The sequence below is a fragment of the Protopterus annectens genome, chromosome 5.part0, assembly GCF_019279795.1.
Source record: "Protopterus annectens isolate FY-2018-M chromosome 5.part0, PAN1.0, whole genome shotgun sequence".
NCBI lineage: Eukaryota > Metazoa > Chordata > Ceratodontiformes > Protopteridae > Protopterus > Protopterus annectens.
Window position 1 is genome coordinate 775,121,918 of NC_056735.1, and position 27,987 is coordinate 775,149,904.

At 37.3% G+C, this 27,987-nt stretch overlaps 1 protein-coding gene across 1 annotated transcript in view; it reads right to left on the reverse strand.

Annotated features, from left to right (window-relative positions):
• Nucleotides 1–27,782, reverse strand: part of EXPH5 (exophilin 5) — a 744,233-nt gene extending 716,451 nt beyond the window's left edge. Inside the window, exon 1 of the mRNA XM_044072625.1 lies at nt 27,399–27,782. Within this exon, the coding sequence (XP_043928560.1) occupies nt 27,399–27,517 (119 nt within the window). The 5' untranslated portion in view covers nt 27,518–27,782. The remainder of the gene's footprint in view (nt 1–27,398) is intronic.
• Nucleotides 27,783–27,987: the final 205 nt, after the last annotated feature.

The following is a 27,987-nucleotide window of genomic DNA, read 5'->3' on the forward strand; positions in this document are numbered from 1 at the left end:
GGTGGTTATGTCAGGAGCTATTAATGTACCATTTTTAGAGATGACTGTGAAGTTTATGGTGGGGGATTTTTGAGTGGGAGTGAACAATAGTAATTTAATTTTTTAGGGTTAAGGAGGAGACAGCGTTGATGGAACCAGTTTTCTACTAAGGTAAATATCTTTTGGAATGTGGCTTGAAGTTGGGAAGGTGAGGAGGCGGCACAGATCAAGGTTGAGTCATCAGCATATTGTATACAGGTGGTTTGAGGAAGGGAGGCTGACAGATCATTAATGAATATAGTAGAGGAGCAGTCCCAAAACTGATCCTTGTGGTATTCAGAGAGTAATAGGGAGCAGACAGGACAATTCATTGTCCCAGAGGACTGCTTGCTGTCTGTTTTCTAAGTAAGATTGAAACCATTTGACTGTTTATGTATCTAATGAGAGAGATTTAAGCGCTTCTGCCAATAGTTCATGATTCACCATGCCAAATGCTTTGGAGAGGTCAATAAACATGGCAGAGGACAGGAGATTATTTCGATATTTATTTATACAGTCAGTGAAGGATAAGAAAGCTGTGGTGGTGCTATGATATTGTCTAAATCCATGATGGCAGTCTACTAAAAGGTCATTTTGGAGGAGATGAATAAGAAGTTGGCGATGAATGTATCTCTCCATAATTTTTGCTATAGGTGAGAGTAGGGCTATTGGGCAGAAGTTTGAAAGTTTTGAGTTACCTCCCTTGTGGAGAGGGATAATATGTGAAACTTTCCAGATGTTAGGGATGGAGCATGTGGATGTATAAAGGCATCATTCTCCGCTATGTATTTACACAGATTACATGTGCGGCAGGCACATTTGTTATAAAAAAGATGAAGTGAAAGAAATTATAACATCATGTGGTAAACTAAGAGCACACAAAGGCAAGCCATTTTTTCATATAAAAGCCAATGATAACACCTACACAACGCATGCACCAAAGGAAGGGAAGAATAGATTGATCATTCCATTCACAAATAGGAACGGACAGGTAAAGAGAATAATAGAGAACAATTGGAAATTATTATTGATGGATAAGATAAAGATGTTGGTGGATGAGAAACCCAATATAACGTATAAAAACATGAAATCTTTAAAAAGGCTATTGTGCTATGAACAAACAGGAGAAAAGTCCGTACAGTCACAAAGGAAAGGGACCTTTGCCTGCCGCACATGTAATCAGTGTAAATACATAGCAGAGAATGATGCCTTTACACATCCACATACAGGCCATGCTTACATGTTTAGAGGTTATGCAGATTGTAGAACAAAGGATTTAGTATATTTAGCCCAATGTCAATCTTGTGATAAGTATTATGTAGGGAAGACCAACAGAACCCTTCGTGAACGCATAAGAGAACACATATATGCAGTGAATAAGGAAAATGCCACTAATGCCCTAGCACGTCACATTATGGAGTATGGATCCTCACATAGTTTTAGGTTTAGAGCATTAGAACTAGTGAGAAAAACTAATAGGTTGGGCGATGTTAAGAAATATACAGAGGAAATAGAAAGCAAATGGATTCTTAGGTTACAATCACACAAATATGGGCTAAATGAAAAAATAACACTGAAGCCCTTCTTAGCAGCTAGGTCATTTAAACATTGACACATACACGTTTTGGGCATATATATGTATGGTTACATACATTAGCATATTCAGTTTATGTCAGCAAGATAGATTCTTTTACATGTGACATTTTTTATATATTTCCTTCTATAGTTTTTATACACTGTGTTTTTAGCGCTGTATCATATTTTAGATGACATTTTATATGTTATTTTATTTCATTCATATAAGCTCTTGAGACAATATGAATTTGAATACAGTCTCTAGGGTTGTTTTAGTAATCAGAGTCTGTATAAGTTTGAGTGAATATGCACTAGCACTTTAATTTACAAACACCATAAATTAATGATGCAAACGTGATAATTGTATTTGTATTTAAGAGGTGATTTGTATGAAACATTATTGAGGTCTGAAGAAGTGTCGGAAGGACGTGAAAGCGCTTACCATCGTTGATTGTTTGTTCTAATAAAGAATTAAACCTTTATAGCTTCGTTGGATTGTTCACAGCATTTTGGTGCACCATTGGAATTGTCATTTCGTTTATATAGTGCTTTACTCGAGAGGATTATTCTTTTACACAGATCTGTTTTAATATATTGTGTGCCCAAACATATCAAATCCATACTTGAATTTCTTATGCCAGTCAAACTGCTGACATTTTGCATATTATTTACATTAAAATGCCAATATTCTTATAGTATCCTTTTCCTTTCTTTGTCTTCCATCCTTCTTTTTTCTTTCACCTTCTAATCTACCCAACAGATGTTTTATCATTTTGTTCTTCCCACTCTCCTTTTTCACTTTATAATAATGCATTCTTATTTCTAACTTGTATTAGAGACCTCCCTAAAGGCAGACCACCCCCTCTTCATTTACATAATTTCCAGTATTTTCTGAAATGTCTTCATTTAGTTCTCCCTTAATGTTTCTTCTCAGATATTTTCAGTAACATTTTCAACTTATTCTCTCTCATTTCCATTATTTTTCTTCTTTGTTTTCACTTTCTTTTTTTAACAAAGGGCAATCAAAGCAGAAATGTTCATGCCCATCACACTGTCTACATACCAGTTTACAATTCCTGTGAGTGTATGCCATCTCACCACATTGTCCACATATTATTTTGTTATACTCTTTCACCAAATATGTTGTTTCTCCACAAAAAAAAAAGCTTTAAGTTGTACCCAGTTTCTAGCAATGTCTCTTTTCCCCATTTAATATTATGTTTGATACATGCTGTATTTTCCAATTAGTGTTGTCTGAACCACCTGGTGGCTCAGACCACAGAAACTAGGATACTTTTCCCAGCATAATGACCAGAAGACCCTAGACAACATAAATACCACCTGTGATCTACCATGAAGAGAGACCAAAAGCCTGGTGGGACACAAACTAAAGCAAATAAAATAAAACAATAAGTAGTGTGTATATACTAGTAATTGTCTGTAGAACTCTCAAGCCTGTGTGTGTATATACAGTGTAAGACAGTCATATACTAGTATAAACTCAATAAGAATAAGAAAAATAAAAACTGGTGTAACAAAAAAAAAAAAAAAGTCTTTTTAGGGGGACAAACCATCCTGCATTACCATGTGGGGGACTGTAATCCCACACAGACTGATAATTATGTATACCAACTCTGAGATCACCCAACAGTGGGAAAACAGCAAACTCCCTGATCCACACTGTTCACAATCTTGCGCAGAAACAAAAGCCAGCAATGATTGATCAGCTGATTTTCAATCTGCTGCCCAAATTTTTTTCAGTGCAATGATCACATCATTCAGCCACTTCAATGACACCCATATTTTTTTGACATGTCAAATTCAGAGTTATTCACTCTGGGCAAAGGAATAGTTATCATGCAGTTCATATCTGTTTATTTTTCTTATCTCTGTGCTGTCAGATAACCTTTACAAATCAATACTATTTCAAATTAATATTCACTGTGTAGACACACTGTATACTATCGTCTTGTTTAGCACCAGGCTGAATCATATCTATGTTATCTCATATTGTGTCATTATGTATTAGTTCCTGATGTTGATTGCCAGGTTTAAATGTATTAGTATTCCTCCCATCAGAACTGAAGAAACATTACTATAAAACAATAATTTAATGCATCTATAAACAAACTGCTTCAGTACTTTCTAATTTTATTTTGATGAAGTGTCTGTGAGGGTAAATGGTTAATAGTATATTTTAAGCAAGTAGTAATGCCTGACAGGGTGAGTTTTATTGTGAAAATAATGTACACCCAGGGGTATTCTAAGGCCCAATGACATACTTCTGGAAGGGATTTGCTTCCAGAATAACACACACTCTGGAAGGCATTACTGTACTTGGAGAATGGGCTATCCATTAAATCTCTGTTAATTTATATGTATATTTTAATTGTAAAATAACTCCTCCACCTAATGCTTTGTACTTGATGCAGTATTTGCAATTGCTGGAAGTATTTTACATCCAAAGTACAACAATGTAAGCATTTAGTCTATATACACACACACTTTTTTTTTTTGCTGTTTAGTGAGCATATAATGGAGGCAATTTGCTTTTAGTGTACAAATGGTGAGAAATACTTGTACCATAACGGATGTGGATGAAGATGTACAGGCTGCCCATTCTCTAATAATACTTGAGTGATTAGATGTGCACTAATCCACAGCATGTTCATGTATTTATTGCATGTCACATTATCCACCAGAATAAATTCAATGTCTAAATTTATTTCTCTAGTCGTATTCAAACAGACCAGTTGGCATAGTGCTTAAGGTTCTCGCCTCCCATGCACAAGGTATAAGATACAAGATCTGAAGACATTTTCATCAATAAAAATTAAAGTGTTATACACAAAGAGAGAAAATATCTTATACTGATTTAATATCTTTTAATAAGAAAGCCAAACTTCAACAAACACCAGCAGCTGTAGTAAAACCAGTGTTTAGTAGTGGCTTAGAAGTGATCAGCTCAGATACTTTTGCAGTGCTGGATGTATCAGTTAATGAGCTCACACCAAGCTTGAGCTTGAAACTAACAAAATGTTCATCTGAGTAAAATGTTTATTCGTATGGTACAACAGCTATGTTAACTATTTAATAGCCAGGAGACCAAAAAGCATGCATTTATTTTCTTCTACATAACATGCACTACAACCAACCTACATAAACACAAAGTTGTAGTCATATACTACAAAAACAATGTCATACTACAACTATAACCTAACCTGTTAATTCCATACATAAAGTGTTTTATTTACAATGCAATAACATTCAAAAACAGTTTACAGAATATATTTTAAATAAAATAACATTCTACAGAAATAACAGAATGGTGGCAACTACATTCAGGGAGATAAAGTATAATGACTGTACATGCTAAAACTTAAATAATGGAAGTGTCAATGAAATTATGTACATAAAATTATGAAAATATGAACTGTAATAAAGTTTTACATCAAGTACACAGTTTCTAAACACTCAGAATATTATTACTTTGTATTTAAATTAGTAGACATAATTAAGGACATAAGTTGTATTTTGTTTTAATTCTTGGTACATATTCTTCTCCTGGATTTTTTTATCATACTCAGTTGCTAATGTTAATGAATTCCTTTAAAAAATGGGGCACAGCAACTCTATCAAGGAAAACCATTATGGAAAATGAGAGAGTGAAGCACTAAATTAAAGCATTTGGGATACAACCACACACCTAGGAAAGCCAATATCAAATAAAAATAGACATGCTCATAAAATAAAACAGTATAACCAAAACTCTGGAAACCCTGGCAAAATTGTATGTGCCTCATCCCTGATGATGTTTTATTATCAATTTGGGAGAAGTTAGGAACAATTTATGTAGGCATTTCAAAGAAAATCTCCCCCGAACAATGAAAATACAGTGAAATTAGGAGACTTAAAACTTGTTCATTTTTTATTTAAATTGGAAAAAGGAGTGATGGCACTAAGATTATAAAATGTATTGGGGTGGCAATTTTGTAGTCTAAATTTATTGAGTACAGACAACATGGTTTGAGTTATTATAAAAGATAAGTGTATAATTAATTAATAATATTGAAAAGTTCTTTCCCTCTAGCAAAGAAATGCCATATAGTCTTTGAATTAAAAATTCCTTACATAAGGCATGAAGGGATTTTTTTAATCTAAATAAAATTTAGATAAACTATTTTCCATTTTCAAAGGGTCGGACTTTGTATAGTGGGCAGACTGGGTTACTGTTTACTAGATTCCACTTTTATTTTGTAGAATTGTAGAAACAAAACCATTTGTAATCTAAATATGAAAAAGGCAGAAAAATGCAATGCTGACATGAAATATTTTTAAAATGTTTATAAATTGCATATCTAGATTCTGTGGGAGAATGAATGTAGTAATGGATACTCCCCGGAATTAATGCCTACACTAAGTGTACACTAAATGTACACAGTTCTGAGTGAACAGACAACACAAGCATAATTCACAGGTCTATATTAGAACATTGAAGTTTCAGAACTTCGAATGGTCTAATATCGGCACCTAATAAGCGAAAGCTGAAAATAGCGAAGTCCGTTCCTGCCGCTTCGCTATTTTCAGCTCTGCAGTGGAAAGTTACAGTCGGGTTCAGATAAGTGTGTGATTGTGTGGACGTGAAGATTAGGGTGGGATAGGTGAGTTAGGGTAAGGGCCCGGGTGAGGTGTGTGTGTGATAGTGACGAACCTTAGGATTCGGGTTAAGGTAAGTAGGCAGATAGTGGTGGATGTACAGTTTAGTGTAGGTTTAGATGTAAGATTTTAGGTGTATGTGTGTGGATTGCTGTTTGTTTGGTGTGTTTGTGTTGTATGTGTTTTGGAACAGCAAATTTTTTCCCTAGGAAAAAATTTTCTGTTCTAAATTTGCAGTCTTATCGGTTTTCAGTTACTAGGTGTCGATATTAGAACATTCAAAGTTCTGAAACTTTGATGTTCTAATATAGACCCTAATTCACACCTTCTTTGTAATTTTAGATTTCCTTCAGATTTTTTTGTAGCTTTAAATACGGATGAGAATTCATAAAGGTTACCACAAAGTGTAGACAATATGTGCACTTAGTATAAATCTTTCTGGTCGGTAAGGATGTTCTTGAATATAGACCATGTGTTATTGAATCTGGCCCATTGTCTTTTCAAAATCAGTCTTCTGCCAAAAACACTACCTCTTTTCAAAGTAGAAATAAATGTTATTGTAATTTTAAATTATATTTTCTTTAACATTTCTACAGAGGGTTCAATAATTAGTGTTATAGCAGAGTTCCATTCTTATTTGATAATATTACCAAACAATTTCAAATAATTGCATTCTAAATTACAAGAGTATTTAGAATCAACATCTGAATTCATATGTTGGCTTAAAATGTTGATGTAATAAATAAAGGCATTACTGTTACATTTTAAATTCAATAATTCACCAGTTTCAAATGCTGAATATTTTAAATGCTGAACCACGTTATTATTAAAAATCTAAGAAGAAAATCATCTGAAAATAAAGGCAGTTCTTGGTATCCTACCATTCTATCACTTTTCCTTCTCTAATTAACTCCAAATATATTGGTTCCTTTGCCAGGTTTCTCCAGTAAATTCTAGCTGCCTCTTGCCTATTCTCTATACCCCTAATTGCAGTCTTTCCTAATGTCAGAATCTCCTTTCTCCACCTCTGTACTGGTTTAATTCTTAGAATACTTTCTACTACTTTATGAATATAATATTCTGTATGGTTATTTTTATACTCTGCATCCAAAATCACAGGGTCTCCTTGCTTCTTGACCCCCCCCCACTTTATCATCATCTCTTTGTACTTTGAATTATAGCTTTCTGCTTGTACTATGTATAGGACCTTAACTTAGCTCTCAAATGCCTCTTCAAATCAGGTAAACCCAAAGCACCACCTTCTACTGAAAGGATCAACTTATCTCATTTGACAACTTCTCTAGTTGATAAAAATATGCCCGACCTATATATAGGTTCATAGGTTGGTACTAGGCTATCAGCCCTAAGGCCTATACAAGCCTAGCCATAGCAATTCCCTGGCTACTTCTTCCCCACGATATTTACTTCTCTGGACCAGTCTAGCAGGATGACTGACGTGATCCCTGGGGTGAATTTCCAATCTCCCATCCAATCATCATGGTTCCTTTTGAAGAGGGCCCTAAGAGGCGCTCTACTTGACATGCACGGACAGTCTATTCCAGCGTCTGGACAGTCTACTCCAGAGTCTGGGGAGTCTCTGGGTCAGGAACTTATCCCTCCAGCATGTTTTGTTCATTGTGATGACAAGGATCCCTGGAGTGTGTGGCTCTAAGGGATTGGGATTTCTTTAAGTGTAGCATGTCCAACAGCTCTGGGTTTGACATGGCCTTGTATGTTAAGCAGAGATCACCTCTGAGTATACGATATGCGGCAGAGTATAGCTGGAGTATTTTTAGATGGTCAGCATATGACATCTGCTTTAGGCCTGTGATTCTTTTAGTGAGGTATTTCTGTGGCCTTTCCAGTTGTTGCAGATGTCTTGAGAGGTACATACCAAATGGAGCATTGTATTCTATAATGGGTCTAATGAGGGACGAGTACAGTGGGACAATGACCTCCTTTTTTCTGGATGAAAAGCCCTTAGTGATGAGCTGTGCCACATAGAGGGATTTCCTGACTGTTGTGACGATGTGGTTATCGAAGGTGAGACCACTGTCTACCTGTGTCCCTAAGTCTCATCACACTTTCGGTGTTTAGTGTACTACCACATATGTGGTAATTCATGGGTACATGTTTTTTCCCCAAAGGGGATAACTATACATTTCTTGGCATTGAGCTTGAGCCCATGGCTCTGGCACCAAGCATCTGTTTCTGTAAGGCCCTTTTGTAGAATATCCACATCATTTGGGGATTCAGTAATGGCTCCCAGTTTTCAGTCATCTGCAAACTTTGTTAGCCAGAGTCCCTTAGTGTTGGCCTGTACTTAAAGGACTAAAAACATTTTCACTGCTTGTATCTTGCTATACATACCCTTAAAAACACAGCTTCCAATTTAAATTATTTTTTGTTTAGTCTCTTCCCATATATCCTTAGCTGCCATGACAGAATCCTTTTTATAGTCCATACTCTTAAGTACTTCATTTTACCATGTCCCCATAAATATGGGTATTACTGAACCAATTTAGGTGTGGGTATGTAGTCTACAGCTATTGCCTTTGTTTTATTTTCATTAATTTTATATCCCAAAAAGACTTGAAACTGTCAAGGATGTTCCACCACACGGAATGCCCTCTTCTGGTTTTTCCAATTACAAAATGATGTCATGTGAAATTTCTAGTCCTCTACAGGATCTCTGGTTATTTTCCTTGTTATAGACTCCTTAAACTTGACAACAACCCTTTCTACTTTCTGTTGCCCAAGTCATTGTGCTAAAATGTTTTGTGCTCTGGAATTATCAAACAACAATTGCTCAACAGCAATCTTTCTAAACTCATGCATATTATCAAAATAGTCTGCCATTTTCTCTTTAGCACTCTGTAATTATGCCTCTTCTTGTTGTGTGAAATTCCCCCTGTTCTGCAATACTTCAGCCTTTGTCAGTCCCTCTAAATAATTCTTATTACTTCTTAACCACTTCTCTCCATCTTTTATTCCCAACCTATTTTTAAACTCCACTTTAATTTTATCCCACTTCATATCTGTATTTTAAGGGAAAAAATTCTATACTTATGTCATTATCTTAAAAGAAGTTTGGTTTTAATGAACACCCACAAACAGTTAAATGTTTAGAACACCCCAGAAGCATTCATAGGTGTGTACTAGGCCAATGGCCCTGGAGCATTTACAAGCCCAGCCCACAGGATTACACTGGCATCATGCCACCCGACCTTGGTTCCTAGTGCCTCTGTCGAGTAGAGCCACTGGAGTGATCCCCGGGGTGAATTTTTTTTATTTCCCATCTACTCATCAAGATTCCTCTTGAAGAGGGCCAGTGAGGTGCTCTGCTTGGCATGTATGAGAAGTCTATTCCATAGCATGGGCAGTCTCTGGGTTATGAAATTGTCCCTCCAGCATGTTCTGTTGATTGCGATAATGAGGTTGAGGACTCTGGAGCATGTGTTGCGGAGGGATTGGGATTTCTTTAGATGCAGCATTTCTAACAGAGCTGGGACAGACACGGCTTTGTAAGTCAAGCAGAGATTGCCTCTAAGTAGACGATATGAGACAGAAAATAGTTGGTGTTTTTTGAGTCTGCCCATATAGGACAAGTGTTTAAGGCCTAGGATCCTCTTTCTGATGTACTTTTGCAGTCTCTCCAGTTGTTGCAAGTGTCTAGGGAGGTACATGCCAAATGGGACATTGTACTCTATGATTGGCCTAATGAGGGAAGAGTAGAGGGAGACAATGACCTCTTTCTTCCTGGATGCAAAACCCTTAGTAATGAGATGTGCCACACAAAAGGACTTTCTTACCACAGTGGCAATGTGGTGGTTAAAACAGAGATTGCTGTCAACCTGTGTTCCTAGATCTCTTACAATGCCTTCTGTGTTCAGTGAACTACCATCGATGTGGTAATTCAAGGAACCAGGTTTTTCCCAAGGGGGATGACGACAGATTTTTTGGTATTGAGCTTAAGGCCATGGTTCTGGCACCAGTTGTTGGTCTCATTGAGGCCTTTCTCTAGGATGTCAGCACCACTTGGGGAATTAATAATAGCTCCCAACTTGCAATAGTCTGCGAACTTTGTCAGCCAGAGTTCCTTCGTGTTGGCCTGGACTTCAGAGAAGTAGATGCCAAACAGGAGAGGACCCAGGGCAGAACCCTGTGGGACTCTACTAGTGACTGCTTGACAGTCTGACTTGGAGTCAGCTACTTCACACTATGGGTTCTACCTGTGAGCCAGTTTGCAACCCACTTAGTGATATAGGGGTTGATGCCTAAACGTGAGTTTTTCTATGATTCCTGAGTGGGGAATGGTATCAAAGGCCTTGGCCAGATCAATGTAGGCTGTATGAACCACCTTGCATTAATCCACAGCTCTCGTGACTGACTTTAAAGAAGTTGACCAAGTTGAGCAGGCATGATCTACCCTTCACAAAAACCAAACAGGGAATCTCCAAACTCTGAATTCCTACACAATGTCCTTGTTTATTAGGTACAGGATGATGCGTTCCATAGCTTTGCATATCAGACTTGTCAGGCTAATGGGGCAATAGTTCCCAGGGTCTGTAGTCGCTCCTCCCTTGTGGAGAGGGATGACTGTAGCAGTGCACCATTTGGTAGGGAGAAAGCCTGAGGGGAGGCTGTGATTGAACAGGGCACACAGGTGAGGTGCCAGTTCACTCTGTAGTTCATGTAAAACACGGCCAGGGATATTGTCAGGTCCCACAGAAGCTGTATTCTTGGCCTTGGACAGTGCTGTTTTAACCTATGCAGCAGTAATACTGGGTGCCTGGCAATCTACTGGTATTGTGACTGGTCCTTTGGGGGGGTAAAGTTGGCACTGAATCTGTTGGCCAGTATATTGGCAATATCTGTTGGCTCAGTATAGGAGGTACCACTGTGCAGTAGCTCACAGCAAATATGAGTATTGCCGTGAGAGATTCTTTACATAACTATAGAAGGCCTTGTGATTGTCTTTACTATCTGCTTGCAATTCTGTTTTCATACCTAGCTTTAGAGGATTTGATGAGGGATCTCAACCTTTTGTTGAGGTGGATAAGGGAGTTTTTTCCAGTCTTGAGACTTCACCTTATTCCGTATCAGTTTCCTCCTTCTGTTGTAGAGTTTGTTTATGGCAGGGGATCACCAGATTGGCTTCCTTTTTTTGAGGAGAGCGTCTTGGTTCTATTGGGTATGGCGAGATCCATGCATTTGTGTACATGTTCATACAGTGCATTGGTGTATGATTCAGCAGTCATGCAAGTATTCTCCATTTGCATGGGTGCCGCGAAGTTAGCCACCTCTGTTTTTAGGAGCCCAAAGTTAGCTTTGTGGACGTTTTTGTTACTTAATTTAATATTAACATACTTAACTTACTTAATTTGTAATACTAACATACAAAACTATGTACATATTCAAATAATGAAGTCCTCCTAACAGGAACCATTGTTCCAGACTGACAGCCACACTCATAGGTTTGCAATAACCTATAATGAATGTTATCCATGCTAGGATACATGATAGCATAAATACAAAAAATGGCCAGCACCACACAGAGAATCAAAAGACTTTATTAGGTCTTAATCATAGTCCCTTTAGTACATTATAGTACAAAAATCTTCACAGAATCTTTACACACAGACCAATTTTGGCCCAAAAGCCTTTATCAATGTGATTCAACACCCAATATTGTTCTCTTTTATACAAAAACAGTCACCCTTACAACCAATACAAAATCCCTAATGGTTAGCTAGCCTATTACCATACCTTTAATATAAAAAATGAACATGCCTATTAACAAAAAATATATAACAACACATATAATATATGTTGTACACACCATACTAAAGAATAATTATAAATCTTTACAAATGTACATTCAGACCCAGGGGGAATAACCCACCCAGTCTAATGATCCATGCTTTTTCCTTTTTATTTAGAAATTCATGCCAGTTAGTTTTATTAAATCTTTGAGTCCCCACCTTATCAATAATAATAAAATGAAAATCGGCCATATTGTGAACAAGAGTATGTTTGTACAGTGCATTAGTAATAACTTTGTTCCTTATATTACTTAAATGTTCCGAGATACGCAGTTTTAGAGATCTAGATGTTTGACCAATATAAAATGCGGAGCAGTGACAAACAAAATGCACTACACAATTACTACTACAATTGACAAACGTCTGAATCTCAAAAATACATTTAGCATTTTAGTTGTAAACTCCTTTGTTTTAAAAACATATCTACAAAAGCTACAATGTTCACAAGGGAAACAAATAGTCTAGTGCTGTCCAATGTACTTTGGCTTTTCACATTGGAAAACAGGTGTTAAACTGAAGTGTCCACCTAAAGTGATACCCCTACAAAAGGTAAAGGAACGCCTGTTATCCAATATTTCACCCAAGTACTCATCTGATAATAAAATATCCCAATGTCGTTGGATAAGATTGTATTCCTACCAAATGCAGTCGTGAATCTAATTTTAGATCCACTATTAGACTTATGACTTTGATAACTAAGCAATTCTTCTCTGGGCATCTTACCAACTCTATCACTGGTCTGTATCAAATCCTTGACCAAATATTCCTGTTCAATAAACCTCCTAATTTGATCATCACATTTTACAAAATCTACTTCTCTAGACCAAATGCATCTGATCCTCATATATTGGGATTTGGGAATATGTTTAACAATATGTCCTGGATGACAGCTGGATGCATGTAAAAGGGAGTTCGAATGAAACGGCTTCTGTATTTTGTATTGGTTGAAAAGGGTGACTGTTTTTGTATAAAAGAGAATAAAGCTTTTGGGTAGTCTGTGTGTGAAGATTCTGTGAAGATCTTTGCACTATAATGTACTAAAGGGACTATGATTAAGACCTAATAAAGTCTTTTGATTCTCTGTGTGGTGCTAGCTGTTTTTTGTATTTATGCTATTTTGTTTTGGCTGTTGCACTTGCCATCTGTGCAAAGCTATTTGCTTGCTTAGGATACATGATACAGCACGTGCTTCTAATTCCACAAAATGCTGTATATATTTTTGTCTTTATCTTTATTCCTTTCTCAGATGTTGAAAAACATTTTGCTTTCAGAAGACATTATCTCATAGCCACTGAAAGATAGAAGCATTCTATTTTTATTGTCCCCTTATCAAATGGTCTCCAAAGAAACACAAGAACCAGATACACAGTTGCCTCTACTACAAGCACTCATTTATTTGTTAGAGGAAATGTTTTCATTATATTCAGTGTTTTTTTATTTATTTGCTTCCCCTTAAAACGTATTATTTGATCAAGCAGAGCGCCTTAATTCAGTCATTCCCCAGTGCAAAAGAAAAAGCATATCAGTTTTTGTAGTATCATTCTTTTTTGTCCAGACTTTCATCTCTTTTTAGTGTGCAGAGCCTACATTTCTTAAAACTGAACAAGAAGAAAGAAAAGAAAAGCAGGGGCATGTTTACTTTAGTATCCATATTACACAAAAATAACCAAGAAGCTTTGCTTTGTAGCATGCAGTTTATATCATACATTATAAAAATGCTACTGAGGCTGAAGAGGACGTCCAGTTGCCCACCACCTCCATCTAGTGGTGGTTTGCAAATGATAATCTGATGCCTCTGGTTCTGGCTGTATTTATCACTTCCAAACTAGTGATTGTTGTCACTGCATTCATCTAACAGCATACATTGTGCAGTGGGGAGTGGAGGAGACCCTTGCAGTGACAAGTGTTCATGCCAGACATCAGGAAATGGGGTTATGGTCTAATCACAAAATGCCCCCAGAGTCTTCTTCCAACATGAAACAGACTTTAAAAGAATGACACTATTGTGTAGTTCCCTGATTTGGGGATACCTTGAATCCATTCTGAAACATACACGCCATGAATGAGAATGAAGACCGACCATTAGCCTAATGAGATGGGGTAACTTTCATATAAAAGGAGCAAAAGAAGTGCAGAGCAAGGGCATAGACTCCTTCATGGTCGTCAGGATGATGAATCCCTCAGGTCAGATCTTGCTCAGTTCAGGTACAGCCTTGCATATTGGAGGATGAATTGCTTCAAGACTTTTGCAAGGGACTGACAGCAGGCATGAAAGGAAAAAGCAATAAGGGGGAAAAAAGGACAAGCCAACAGAATAACAGAGGCTTGACATTGTGCCTCAGCATACAAGACATTATCCTGATTCATATCTCTCAACCTCTTAGTATATAAAATCTGGACAAAGCCTGACAAAATGGGGGGACAAAGGCCCAAAAAAAGGGATACATTTTAAATTTTGTTCTTATAAACTTAAAAAGTTGTGACAGTAACAGGGTTTGCTTTAGCATCATTTTTCTGAAGGATTTGATTTTGAAACTCAAATGTATGCCATTATTTAGAGACTTCAATCCTCAAATCATCCCAGTGATTTGCCAGAAAAAAAAAACACAAATTTTATGACAAACAGACCAAAAATACAAACCAAAAATTTGGACAATATTGCAAAGAGGAAATGATTTACTGAAATTTCTCTTATAAAAGGATACAATTACAGAAATGTATTTCATGGAGCTCAATTTCGGAAGGAACAGACGGCCAGAAATGTATAGGAAAGATAATAGTTGCACTCAATTAAATGATAATAAAGCTGCAAAAATATTCAAGTCTCCTGTAGGGTAATGAAGTCAGGTAAATTATGACTAAAATTGTTGCAAAGGACCCAAACTGTCATGTCAAAATAACAAAAATGAAGAGAAACACTTGAACAATTGTGCTTAGTTGGTGGACATTTTGGTTAGAACTCATGAAAACCTTTTAATTCCCAATGCAACTTTTGCAAGTTCAAACATTTAAATTAAATTAGGTACACAGAACTGTGCAATATGAATATTAATTTGTTCTCCTTATTATTCGGAAGGCTTCTCAGCATATACTACAACACTGTAAAAACAGCTTCAGTACCAACTCATAGCATGCCTTACCTTCTAAAGGACTTAATATGGTGTATTAGAAAAGTTTCAAGTTTTACCTACAGAAATATAACAATGAACTACATTTCCATAACTTGTACCTATAACGACAGAGTACTTATGCTTCATAAAGGATACACAATGACGCAAGAGATTCTCAATAATGAAGGGACCAAGCATTTCCAATTGCAAGCATCCTTTTTGATTCAAGCAAGGAAATTGTTTTTCACTCTCTTGATTTTACACCCACTTTTCTTTCAGATTAATTCAGCCAACCTTCATCACATTAGCAGTACACCTGCACTGTCTAAACCATTGCTGTATAAATCTCCTGCCTCTGAAAAGCAGTTAAGATAATACGTTTTATATTACCTATTTAGGGATTACAAAATCAGGCCTCTAGCACGTGTGTGATATTAGCAAAAATCATACGTTTTAGTAGATACAGTGGATATAAAAAAAAGTGTACACACCCCTGTTAAAATGCCAGGTTTTTGTGATATAAAAACAAACAAAACAATGAGACCACAATAAATCATTTCAAAGCTTTTCCCATCTTTAATGTAACCTATAACCTGTACAATTCAAATTGAAAAACAAACAAATCTGTCAGGAGAAAAATATAAAAAATAAAAAATGTACAATAAGCTGGTTGCATGCCCTTAAACTAATACTTTGTTGAAGCAACTTTTGATTTAATTACAGCATTCAGTCTTCTTGGGTATGAGTCTATCATCATGGCGCATCCTGACTTGGCAATATTTGCTCACTCTTCCTTGCAAAAGTACTCCAAATCTGTCAGATTGTGAGGGCATCTCTTGTGCACAGCCCTCTTCAGGTCACTCAACAGATTTTCTATTGGATTTAGGTCTGGGCTCTGGCTGGGCCATTGCAAAACTTTAATTTTCTTCTGGTGAAGCCATTCTTTTGTTGATTTGGATGTATGCTTGGGGTCATTGTCGTGTTGAAAGGTGAAATTCCTTTTCATCTTCAGCTTTCTGTTGTCCCATATTTTCTCTACTTTTTGATGACTGTCTTCACTGTGTTCCATGGTATATCCAATGCTGTGGAAAATTTTTTGTACCCTTCTCCTGACTGATACATTTCAACAATGAGATCCCCAACAATGAGATCCCTTTGATGCTTTGTAAGCTCTCTGCGAATCATGACTTTTACTGTAGCAGGCAACTGAGTAAATGTCAGGAAAATCCTACTAGTACAGCTGAACTTTATTTGGAGTTAATCAGAGTCTCTTTAATTGATGGCAGGTGTGTACCCAAGATGACTGAATGCTGTTATTAAATCAAAAAGTGCTTCAACAAATTATTAGTTTAAGGGTGTGCACACACAACAAAGTATTAGTTTAAGGGTGTGCACACTTACGAAACCAGCATATTGTACATTTTTTAGTTTTTATATTTTTTCCCCTAACAGATTTGTTTTTCAATTGAATTCTACAGGTTATAGGTCACATTAATGGTGCAAGAAATTTTGAAATGGTTTATTGTGGTCTCATTTTTTTTATATCACAAAAACCTGGCATTTTAACAGGGGTGTGTACACTTTTTATATCCCCTGTATCTTACAAATTTGCAAAGCGAGAGAGAGAGAGAGTGTGAGTGAGTGGGTCTGTAGAGCTGCACACATATACATACTTGCACACACAAGTATATCATCAATACTCAATGTGCCATTACATCAATGCATCCTCCAATGATACCAGCACAGCTAAGGAAAAAGTGAGAAGTAAACACTAGCAAATTTTTTTTGATTGTAAACAAAAATGATAAATCCTCCTTACTATCTCCACAGTCACACAAGTAAGTCACTAAGCCATTAAATTTTCTAAATAAAACACATAAGGAAGAGCGAGCAACAAGCTTAAGTAAGTCATATATAACACACTGAATGAAATAAATAAAATTGCACAACCTCTGTACTCACCACATGGGAGACTACATATCCCACACTCCTACTAACTTAAATATACCAAAAAATTTTGCAGTGGCAGAGAAAAGCTTATTCGTGCATGCCATGATCTTGCCACTGTCAGCATTCTCCTTCCACTGCCATGCATGTTACTGGATTGTTACAATTCGACCAACATATATTTGTCAACACTGTGATCAGTTAACATAGTCAAGACCCACATGTGTGTACTTACACATATATACAAATGCAAGTTTTTTGTTGATTGACAACAGAGAAGCCAAGTCACCTTCTGTGATGCCAAACAAACACAACATTTCATGCAGTCACCACTTGGTTAATATTTCACCACAATAAATGGAAGCTGTCACAAATAAAACATGGTTGCATCACACATGAATGCTGGAGATATATCATCCTATATTCCAAATCACTGTTCCAGATAACATAACTAACATATAATAACTAACATGGTTCAATAAGCACTGCCCTCACTTAATGTGTTTCTTAAATATTTACTATGAAACTGCCAGTTGCTAACAAATGTAATGCAGGTTTTATAGACCATGCAGTACTCTTTGATACCACATTAAATTATGAAGTCAGACATAAACATTATGTGGTGGTTTAATAATGTTTGCTGAACTGAAGATTATGTGAACAGTTAAGTCAGAACGTGCAAACCCTCTACGACACGATGGCAACTCTAAGACAATTATTTACAAACATTTCAGCAAAGCTAATTTTAGGTATTTTACAACACTCTGCTCAAGTGCATGTCCAAACACAATAAAATATTAACTTTACAAAACTCACTGATCTGATGGTACTTATGGTTTCTCTGGTAACAGTTTTATGTACAAAAACATTTACATTATTGGATAGGGAAATGGGGCTTACGAAACAGTATCTACTCACCACTAAATTAACAAAAATATGCTTAGTTTGTGCAATTATACCTTAGCTACTTTTTGGGGGGGGGTTTTGTCTTGTTTTTTTAAGGAGTCCCTGTATAAGTCTAATCCACTCTAAGAATAAAAATACATACATTACACATCACCCAAAGCAAACAAATCAGAGTGACAAAGACAGTACTAGATCCAATAAGTGCATTTTTCTTAACATAATCATCACACTTTGTTATTAATGCAAACACTGCATCACTATAGTGAAATAATTACTGTATTTGGGGGTGGGGGCAGACTACACAAAATAAATGATTATTTTACTGGTTAGTATAGCTAATGTATGAAAAAGCATCTCCTTTGATATGCAATTGCCTGCTCTTGGCAGTTCAAGTTTTAATGTTTAGCTGTTTATAACAAAGACAGTGGAGTACACATAGTCAAAAACAATGTTGTTTGGTACAAGTTAATTCCCCTGTTTTGGCATAAAAATATTTTGAAAACTAGAGCACTGATACCATGTGATGGGGAACATCTGCTGTCCTCTTATTTAACTATGACATGAAGAATACCTCAGTCTTGTCTGTAATTCAGTTTCAGTCAGTCCTCTAAACTGTTCAGATTTTCTCAGAACATCCAGATTTTTGCTTTATATTTTCGGTCTGTTCCTCATAAAAAAATTGTAGTTTTCTGGCAAATCACTGAGTACTGAAGTAGTCCCTAAATAATAACAGACATTAAAGTTTCAGACTCCATACTAGATCATAGGACTTACAATGCATGTGAGCAGTGAGGCCATTTCTGCCTTGCCAGTACCCACCCTTAGGCCTTGCCTCCCTTTTCAAGGAGGGCCAGGCCTGTCATACCAGGACTGAATTTATGAACACCCATCCAGTTGTCCCACCAGACAGCATGTCACACTGGATTAACTTTAAAGGAAGTTTGTCCCAGAGAATGGGTAGACACTGCATGACAACTTTAGCCCTCTTCCTGGATTTATTTATTTGCTGGAGTAGATTTAGATTTCTGGCTCTGGTGTTAGCTGGATTGCATGACTTATTGAGGTGTAAGAGTTTTTGTGCTACTGGATTCCTTATGTCCCTAGAAACCCTAAGGTATATATATGAAACTATTTGTTTATTATTATTGTTCAGAAAACTGGTAAAAACAGAGATATCCTTCAGAAACTACATGTCAAGGCAAAACATTTTGTTGTAGTATCTCTCTAGGTTTAAGAGCAATATTTTAAATCTGTCCCTAATTTTTGTTCCCCCATTATTTTTGGCTTTGACCAAAATTCAGAGGCCACATGCTGGGTGAACAGCAAGTAACGGAGTGTGACAAACTCTTTTTTTTGGAAAATACTTATGGTATCTTCCAATATAAAAACTATAGTAGTAAATTAGTTCAATACTCCATTAACAGCAGTAGTACATTAGTTCAATACTCCATGAACAGCAGTAGTACAGTCTTAACCTAAGTGTTGTATAACAATTTGTGTGTCAGTGTCACAATATGTCACTACAGTTGCACAGAATTGTCACCTTTGTACTGACACTACAAGGAGTGCATTAGATTAACTTCTGTCAGTAATAAGGTACCCTGTCATTTTATTGTAAAATGGATATCAGCACAAAATATTAACGTGATTTTACAAAATATGCACCATTTTTTCCAAAGTGGATGTTAGTATGTTGCATAAGTGAAAAGTGCTTTACAAAACATAACATATAGCAGCAGTAATACATTTTCCTTATTTCACAAAATTTGTTGTAAAATATGAGAAACAGTATTTGAAACAGCTGTAGAATATACATGAATGCAGCAACCCAAATGGCTTTCAAGGCCTGAACAGCTTGAATAATTAATATGCAAGAAGTTAAAGAATAAAAGTATAAAATGGTGCATGTTTGGATGACTTGCTACCCCAGTAGAGATGCTTGCTAATTCTTCTATCTGCTAGTCCACAATGGTCTACCATAATAAAAGCAAGGGGCTTTTTTTTCAGTTTGCAAATATCATCCAATTGTCCTTCATGGGTAGTACCTAACATTCTGGTACACATCTTCAAGTATTAATACCCCCCAGGAATTGTGGGTAAAGCCAGGCTTACATCATATATACTACAATGTACATTTAAAAAAGCATAATATGCATTTCATACAATAATGTGAACTGAACATTAAATTAATGGCATATTCATCATGGTTTAGGGGTATATATTTAACAACTTTTGTTTTTTTTTGAGGAATGCCCTATTAGCTAAATGGAGTTTTAGCTTAAGGCAATCATTTCATTTTTTTTTTCATTAATACTGTAGTATTTTTACTTTCCAGATCATTCCAAGGGCTTACATTTGTTGCACTGAGCCATTATCAACAGAGCTGAAGAAAATATAATGAGCTTCTCTGCACCATCCTAGAATTTGTAAGATAGAAGAATGTAATGTTTCTAAATATATCATGTGAAGTTGTTAATCTCACCGATTATTCTCACTGATGGGTTGGAGCCGATCCTCGGTTCCGACACGGCCGATAGCAAGCTCAAGGTTTGCCAGTAGCTCGAGACCAGCCCCTTATCCTACAATGCACTGCTAGAATTACCTCAGATCTAGTTTGCTGTGGCAAGAGAGATCTCGGTGATCCAGATAATTCTGTTTCTAAAATGGTCTGAGCTAACAGCAAGATTTTAAAAAGTTTCCTTTTTGATATATTTATGTAGTGTGTGTTAGTTCTATTACTTTTAGATTGTGGGCAGAAAATATCCATCACTGACGCACATATTCAATGTGTCTACTGCTTGGGGGCCAAGTACCTCCAAGACACCTGTAGCATTTGTCACTCCTTCTCTTCAAGAGTCCTCTTGGAGAGAAGGAGGAAACTTATAGACAGAGGATTGCTACAGCAATCTTTTTCAGAGGTTTTGAATAGCCATGAAGGTGGTAGTACATCTTCCAAATCTTCAAATTCCAAGTCTTCAGATAAGGTATCCAAAAAGGCTAAAATTTCAGAAGGAGGGTCATCAGTTCCACAGTCATCGGAGCCGAGTGTACCTTTGATTCAGAGCCAGCTCTCAGTATTGGCGCTGGTCTCCGAAGTTCCTTCTTCACCTCTGCTCCAGTCAGCACCTTCAGTGCATTCAGCTAAGTCTTCAGTCAGCCTTTCGGATTTGGACATGGCTTGGCTAGTGCAGAAGCTTTTACAGGAACCAGGACTTGCCAAATTGTTGTCGGCCCCGAAGACCATGGAACCGAACTTGTCTACTTCTCCTCCGAGACATACCAGACTCTCGGAGCTGAGGGAAGTTGAACCAATGGTGGTCGGACCCTTGAACTGATATCCACTCTGGGGTTATCAGCTACATCTATTCAGATGTCCTCGGCACCGACAGAGGGCTCTAGGAGCCGACGCTCTCCAGTCAGGCCCGGGGAGGATAGTCGCGCTGACTCTCCCTCTCGGGGCTTCAGCTCGGATGAGCTCGGCTCCTACCTCAAGCTCAGAGCCCAGGGTTTCAGTGAGGGAGGATCAGATGGTACTCTCGGGTCTGTCCACTCCTCCTCGTTGGAGCCATGGTTCCTTCGATGCTATGAGGAGAGTTTTATCTCCAAAGACAACATCAGTATCGGTTCAGCTTTCCCTCTCCCCTCAAGCTCCTGTGTCTACTTCTGCATCTACCGACCCCTCTAAGCATAGAGACCCTGAGCCTCAAGTACCCCCACAGGGTGTCCCCTGCTCTTCTGAGACCTCCCCAGACCCCCCCACTGAGGATGTGCCCAGTAAGAGACTGTGCAAGAGGAGGCACTTAGACTCCCCACAGGAGTCTTTGACATCTGACACGGACTTAGATCAGTCAGAAGCATCCCCTCGGTCCCCCTCTGAGGATATCTCTATAGATATCAGAGATCCTTAGTCAGAGGGGCGACTGGCAGTCCAAGACCCCTACTAAGAATGAGCCTGTGCTCTTGAAGGCTTTTGGGTCTCAACCTTCCACTTCTTTGGTGTCTCTGCCTTATGACAAGCTCATGGATCTGATCTCTTGTAAGGCGTGGGAGTCACAGGAGGCCATGGAACCTGTCCCTCGTAGACCCAATAAATTCATATCTGCCCCAGTCGATAAAACTTTTTTGACAAAAAGAGTACCTGTGGATGCCATGGTGGAGGCTGAAGCCACCAAAAAGGAAGCAAAAAACAACAACCACAGACATAATATAACGTCTTGCCAAAACAAAAATGTACTTCTCCCCAGGGTTGCTCAGACACCTTAATGACTGTATACTCAGTTACATCCTGATGCAGTTCAGAGGCATCCTTACGGTTGCTTTTCGCGTTGTTTTTTTTTTCTAATGTTAACCCTTTCTAAAGTCTTTAAAAATGCATGCCACATACAAGTTTATCTCATAACAACTCAAAAAACCCAGTTCTGGACACAACATTCTGCTACTCTACTGCAGAGATTTCATACAATGAAATATTATGGTTTACAAACTAATTTCTCTTACTGAGCCTATCATTCCAGAATTAATCATCCGAGGTCAAGAACAGTAGTCTCTACAATACCCTAGACATGTAATAATGCAAGTATCTACATGTAATAATGCAAGTATCTTGGGCCAATAAACTGCAGAAAGACCCGTTCATTGTGGAGTCCAGTTCATTATGCAATAATAAAGCTTTCCAGTTTTACTTCAATCTGTTTCACAATAAAACTCACTCAAGACAAAATCATTCCCTTTTCACGATATCCATCTCAGTAAATTTCCTCACAATGTCTGTCATTCTTTCCCTGCTGCAACTGCTAGGCTATGTACTGCCCTCATCTTTATACTTGGCAAAAGGCATGCCGTAAACTATGCTGTTTCAGCAATAATTACGCTATATGCTTTTTTTTATGCCAAGGGCTATTCTATAAACAATCTATTAAACAAAACCACTTTACATAAATCAATCATATATCAAAACAAAAAACACTTTGTATACAATAAATAGTTTAAATAAAATACTGTGTTGCATTACTAGCCTTGTTATAGGAAAAATCACCTTGTATACATGGATTCACGTTAAATTGCTTACACAACCCATTCCTGTATTTGTAACTAGTCTCTTAAAAAAGGTATGTTTCTACTAAAAGAAAACATAGGGTACAAATAACGGGGAGTGTAGCTATTTCACTAACTTCTGACTTGATAGGTCTATTGGACCATGAGCAATAAGTAAAGCTTGTTATGTCAGGACAATCTATGTACACTCCAACCTCTGTACAGTGCTTTCAGAGGATAATGTCGCTGGTCAATATACAAAATATTCAATTTACCTCTAACTTCCTTGTCTACAAACTACAAATAAGCAAGTGCTCTGCTAAGGTTTGTCATACAAAAGTATATACAATGCAGTAAAAAAGTGCTACTTTTGAATTTATGACCATTCACGGTTACCAGCCCACCTCCCCAGCTGCGGATATGGAGCAGAATGTCTATCATTATATAATTTACTTTAAGAATAAAAAAATAATAGAAAAAGGACATGAAATTGTCTGTTTTGACAAGCAAGAAAGCTTTTTTTACAAGTTTTTCTATGATGCAACAGTTCAGTAAAGGGTCAATTATTTTTATCTTCATCAAAGGAAATCAGCCAGCTAGTACCTCCAGATTAACAGTTAAAATCTCTGGCCTTCAGTATTTTCCTACACATCAATGGCAAATGCAGTCGGCAGATATTATAAATTAACAGATTACCAGCAAGCATAAACATTGTTCACCAAGGTACACTACATGTAAGGTACTTTTTGATGCATTTTTCAAATAGCAGGTCTAAAGCCATAAGTAAGTGGGAGATTATTTGATTTTAGCCAGTTGTGAAGTTAGTGTTCATTTCTGCAAGGGCTTTTCTGTTTTTCAAACAAGTTTTACTACTTGTGAGCACTGGAGTTCAAGCCAGTATTTTTAGCAATTTATTATTATGGGGATGAACATATAATCAACCTATTAACAAATGGGTCAATGACACAGTAAGGGAGTACTATACTAGAGCTTTTGGAAAACTGTGCTTCAAGTAAATCAACATGAGCCACATACCATAAACTGCCTTGGTCATGACTGAAAAAGGATCTCTTAACTCACCCCACTTACCTAATTAGCAAATACAAATATCTGTACATTAAAATGTCTCCATAACGCTGCACAACTAATTTTTCCCCAACATAAATGACTGTTTATCTTTTTATTTCAGAAAAGCATTTCTTTAATGGATCCCAGCCCACTGGAAGAGAGGATAAAATCATGTGACCCAAATGAATTGTTTGAATATCAGCATGGTAAATGGAAGGGTCAGGCTGGACAAATAGTTATGTTTTACTGTTGATTTGCCCATTGGGATGGCCGCTCTGGTTCACCACTTGAGCGACACCTGGAGGAAGCACTGAGTACTGCATCTGCATGGTTTGACCACAATGAACACATAATGCTAGTGGTGCTCCTCCTACACTGAGGAAGTCTTGTGTAGTTGCACACATGCTTCTTACAGCATGCAGCAGCTGCAGAGTTTGTTGAGTTTGTTTAAGGAAGCTATTGGAGTTGGACCAGCCAGACTGTCCTGCTCCTTATCAGCAGACATGCATCTGTCTGGGTAATGAATGGGCTAATAAGGCCATCCACTCAGGGAACAAATGAACCATAGGGCTCTCATCATCTCTGGAAATGCAAAGCTCCTATTCCAAAAGATGAACAAATGAGTCAGTTGGTCACAGGGAAGGGAGACACTCTATGGAAAGGGACATAAAAATTAAAAGCATTTCTTTAACGGATTTAAATCACTATGCCTTCCATTTTCATACCAAAGTGTTTTTTATCTATATTATTAATATTATTATACCATTGTGTTGCCCCTTTGGACACAATTTCAACTTGCTGACAAGAAAAGCTGCTGTATAAAAGTCTGAGTTGACACTAGTACTTTTTCTGTCTGAGCTAAATGACATTTACTCTTTTAAAGGACCAAAAAAATGTATTTGAGATAACTGCCATTTTATTTGATTTGTACATATCACAAAAAGGAAGTACCCAGCATGCTAAACAAATTAGTTTCGTTCATTTTAAACAGTTAACACTAAATTCACAAGCAATCAATAGCATTTGAAAACATAAGACATTTGCATAACTCCTCTCTGGTTTAATAACACCTAAACATGTTCCAGTCGTCATCCTCTCCAATGCAAAAACTGGTAAGCAAACAGCTGCATCATTAGTTAATAGAGGACTGTGCACAGTTACCATGGCAACCACCATAACTGCTTCTATAGTCACTTTTTACATCTTTAGTTATGGCATCTTCAGTCAATCAGTAAACACTCCTTAATTAATAAATGTTACTAGACTCATACCCTGACAATAACCACATCCTTATTCACTTCTGCCTCTCAAAGTAATACAGCCCCAAACTTACATAATCAGCAGTTAATACATAGCAGTGCATATACACCATAACAACCACTTTAGTCACTAGCACAGCCAGACATATATGCCACTCTAACTTATCCTAAACAGTTAGCTAACTAGCTAGATAAATAGACAAAACAGCATTTGTTCAGTAAAGCAGTTATAACTCAGACTTGTTCAAGGTTCTCATTCATGTTTCAAAATGGCACTTCCTTGGACTAAGCCAAGCATTCCACAAACTCTTCCGCATGTTAATCAGACTTGTTAAATCAATACTAAAAAAGTATGGGTTAATGTTCATCATGTAAACAACAGCAGCGGTACCATCGGACACCCTTTTTCTCTTTTTTACAGTAGAGCCAGTCAGTACAATAATGGTACAAAATGTATCATGTTTTACCTAACCTCATTGCACCACATACACTATTGTAAGCACATCAGCCAAAAGTTAATTATTATTAGTGCCAACCATTAGCCTTAACAAAGGGAAAAAAATACAGATGGTCTTAAGTGAGACCTAGAAAAAACTAACTAAAGCTTATTCTCTCATTACTACCAAGTTCAGTTTTACAGACCAACAAAAATAAGTGTGTGCGTGTGTCTGTACATGAAAAACAGCAACATTGTCCATACATAGTCTTATAAACCTAACCATTTTGTACGTACTGTTTAAGACTGTTAGTATGACTCATAACAATAGGGGCCCAGGAAATTAACTTTCTTGGGTGGTGTAAACCAGGGAACCTTGTTGGCTAGGCTTACTTAGGCCCTTGGGCCGATAGTCTAGTTCCTACCTATGAACACTGTGCATGAATGTGTATCAATCACCACCAACACATACACACACATGAATGTGTTATCAATCACCACCATCACCAACACACACTCTGGAGATTTCATGAGCCAATTCTGGGAGAAGCAAGTTATTAGCCAGGGCACTGGGGAAATTAATTCTCAATCTTTTAAGATGTCATTTATGTTGTAGGCCCCCTCTCACTTCTGCATATAAACAAAGACTTGTCAGACTGGGCTGAAATCACAAAGCTCTTATCAGAGATTCTAAGCAAAGACAACAGTATCATTCTGGTGTATTGATGACAAGACTTTCATCCAAAATGTCTCTAAAACATTTTACACATGCATTTCTGAAGATCACATTTACCTTAGATTTGATAAAAGGCCACATAAATTCAAAACTGCAGATTTGTGTATGGGATAACTAGGCAAGTGGGTGAACAGGAGATTTTTCACTTATAATATTAGGTGATAAATAACACATGAGGATTCATTTACTTTGCTGTTTCACATGAAGAACACTGCAACACACACATCAATACAGACCACAACATTTCTTAATTAAGAACTTGCTCCCAATCAGGATTGCATGACTCCAAACAAGAGAGGACAAAAAGCAGAATGACGTGGTTAATGAGTAACAGATACCTAGAAGTAAATGCAATAGCTGTCAGGTATGCTGCATGATAATAATCCACAGGTACCATAGGCTCGGGGCAAACATCAATCATGTACAGATTATCTATCTCACAATCAGCAAATCAAACCTACACAAAAACACATAACATATTTTACTTTGAGAGGCAAAGCATCAGCCTCTGGATGGTGAATAGCAACAAGGAGCTATAACATTGTAAAGAATCGTGTGAGAATTGTAGATCTTTACATGAACTTTACTGCAATTGGACTCGACAACGCATACAAGATTGAGGGAATCAAAATAAAAAAGTGCCAAGAAACTCGATGTAGTTGTTAAGATGTGAAAACAAAACATCCATAGTTTTGGCACTTAGTACCAAACAAGTAAGGCAAAAAGCAAACGCACATGGAAGCAGACATAAATGGAGGTTAACAATCATATGTTGCCTTAATAGCTGCGCTCTCCAAATTGTTTCAAGCTGAACTGTCACCTACTCACCTCAACCTTTCCTTCTCCGCTCTTCTCAACATTTCATCCCTTTCTAGAACTTGTAGAATGCTATCCGCTTCATCCTCATCGAGGAAGCTCAGATCTAGTTTGTTTGCGTCCTTTGTCATCTTTAGCGTTTGCCCTTGCCTACGAAAGTTTAAACACTTTAATCGAGACTCCCATTATTAATCCTTATACGCATCGATTCTTTTTCATCCAGGTAACATGGCTGAACAAGTATCCTCCAGCATATAAGTAGTATCTCAAGGACCCCAACACAAACTCCATTCCTTGCCTTTCCTTTCCTTCCCTTCCAGGCAAAAAAAAAAAAAAACCACCGCACCAGCTCCACCTGCCTACTACACCTCCAAGCCTTACACACCTGCGCTCCACCTAAATTTCCAATCCACGCCAAAGACAATACAAGGCGTCAGCAGAACGAGAAGAATGGGCGGCACCCTCCTTACTCAGCCAGCCAATAAGGGGGAGCCAGTCAGCAACTCTTGTAAACAGGAAGGATGGTTGCTACAGTATCTACATCTAGTGTTGCTTGCTAGATATAACACAGTTGAAGCGACAGTAAATACCAACGGGCAGG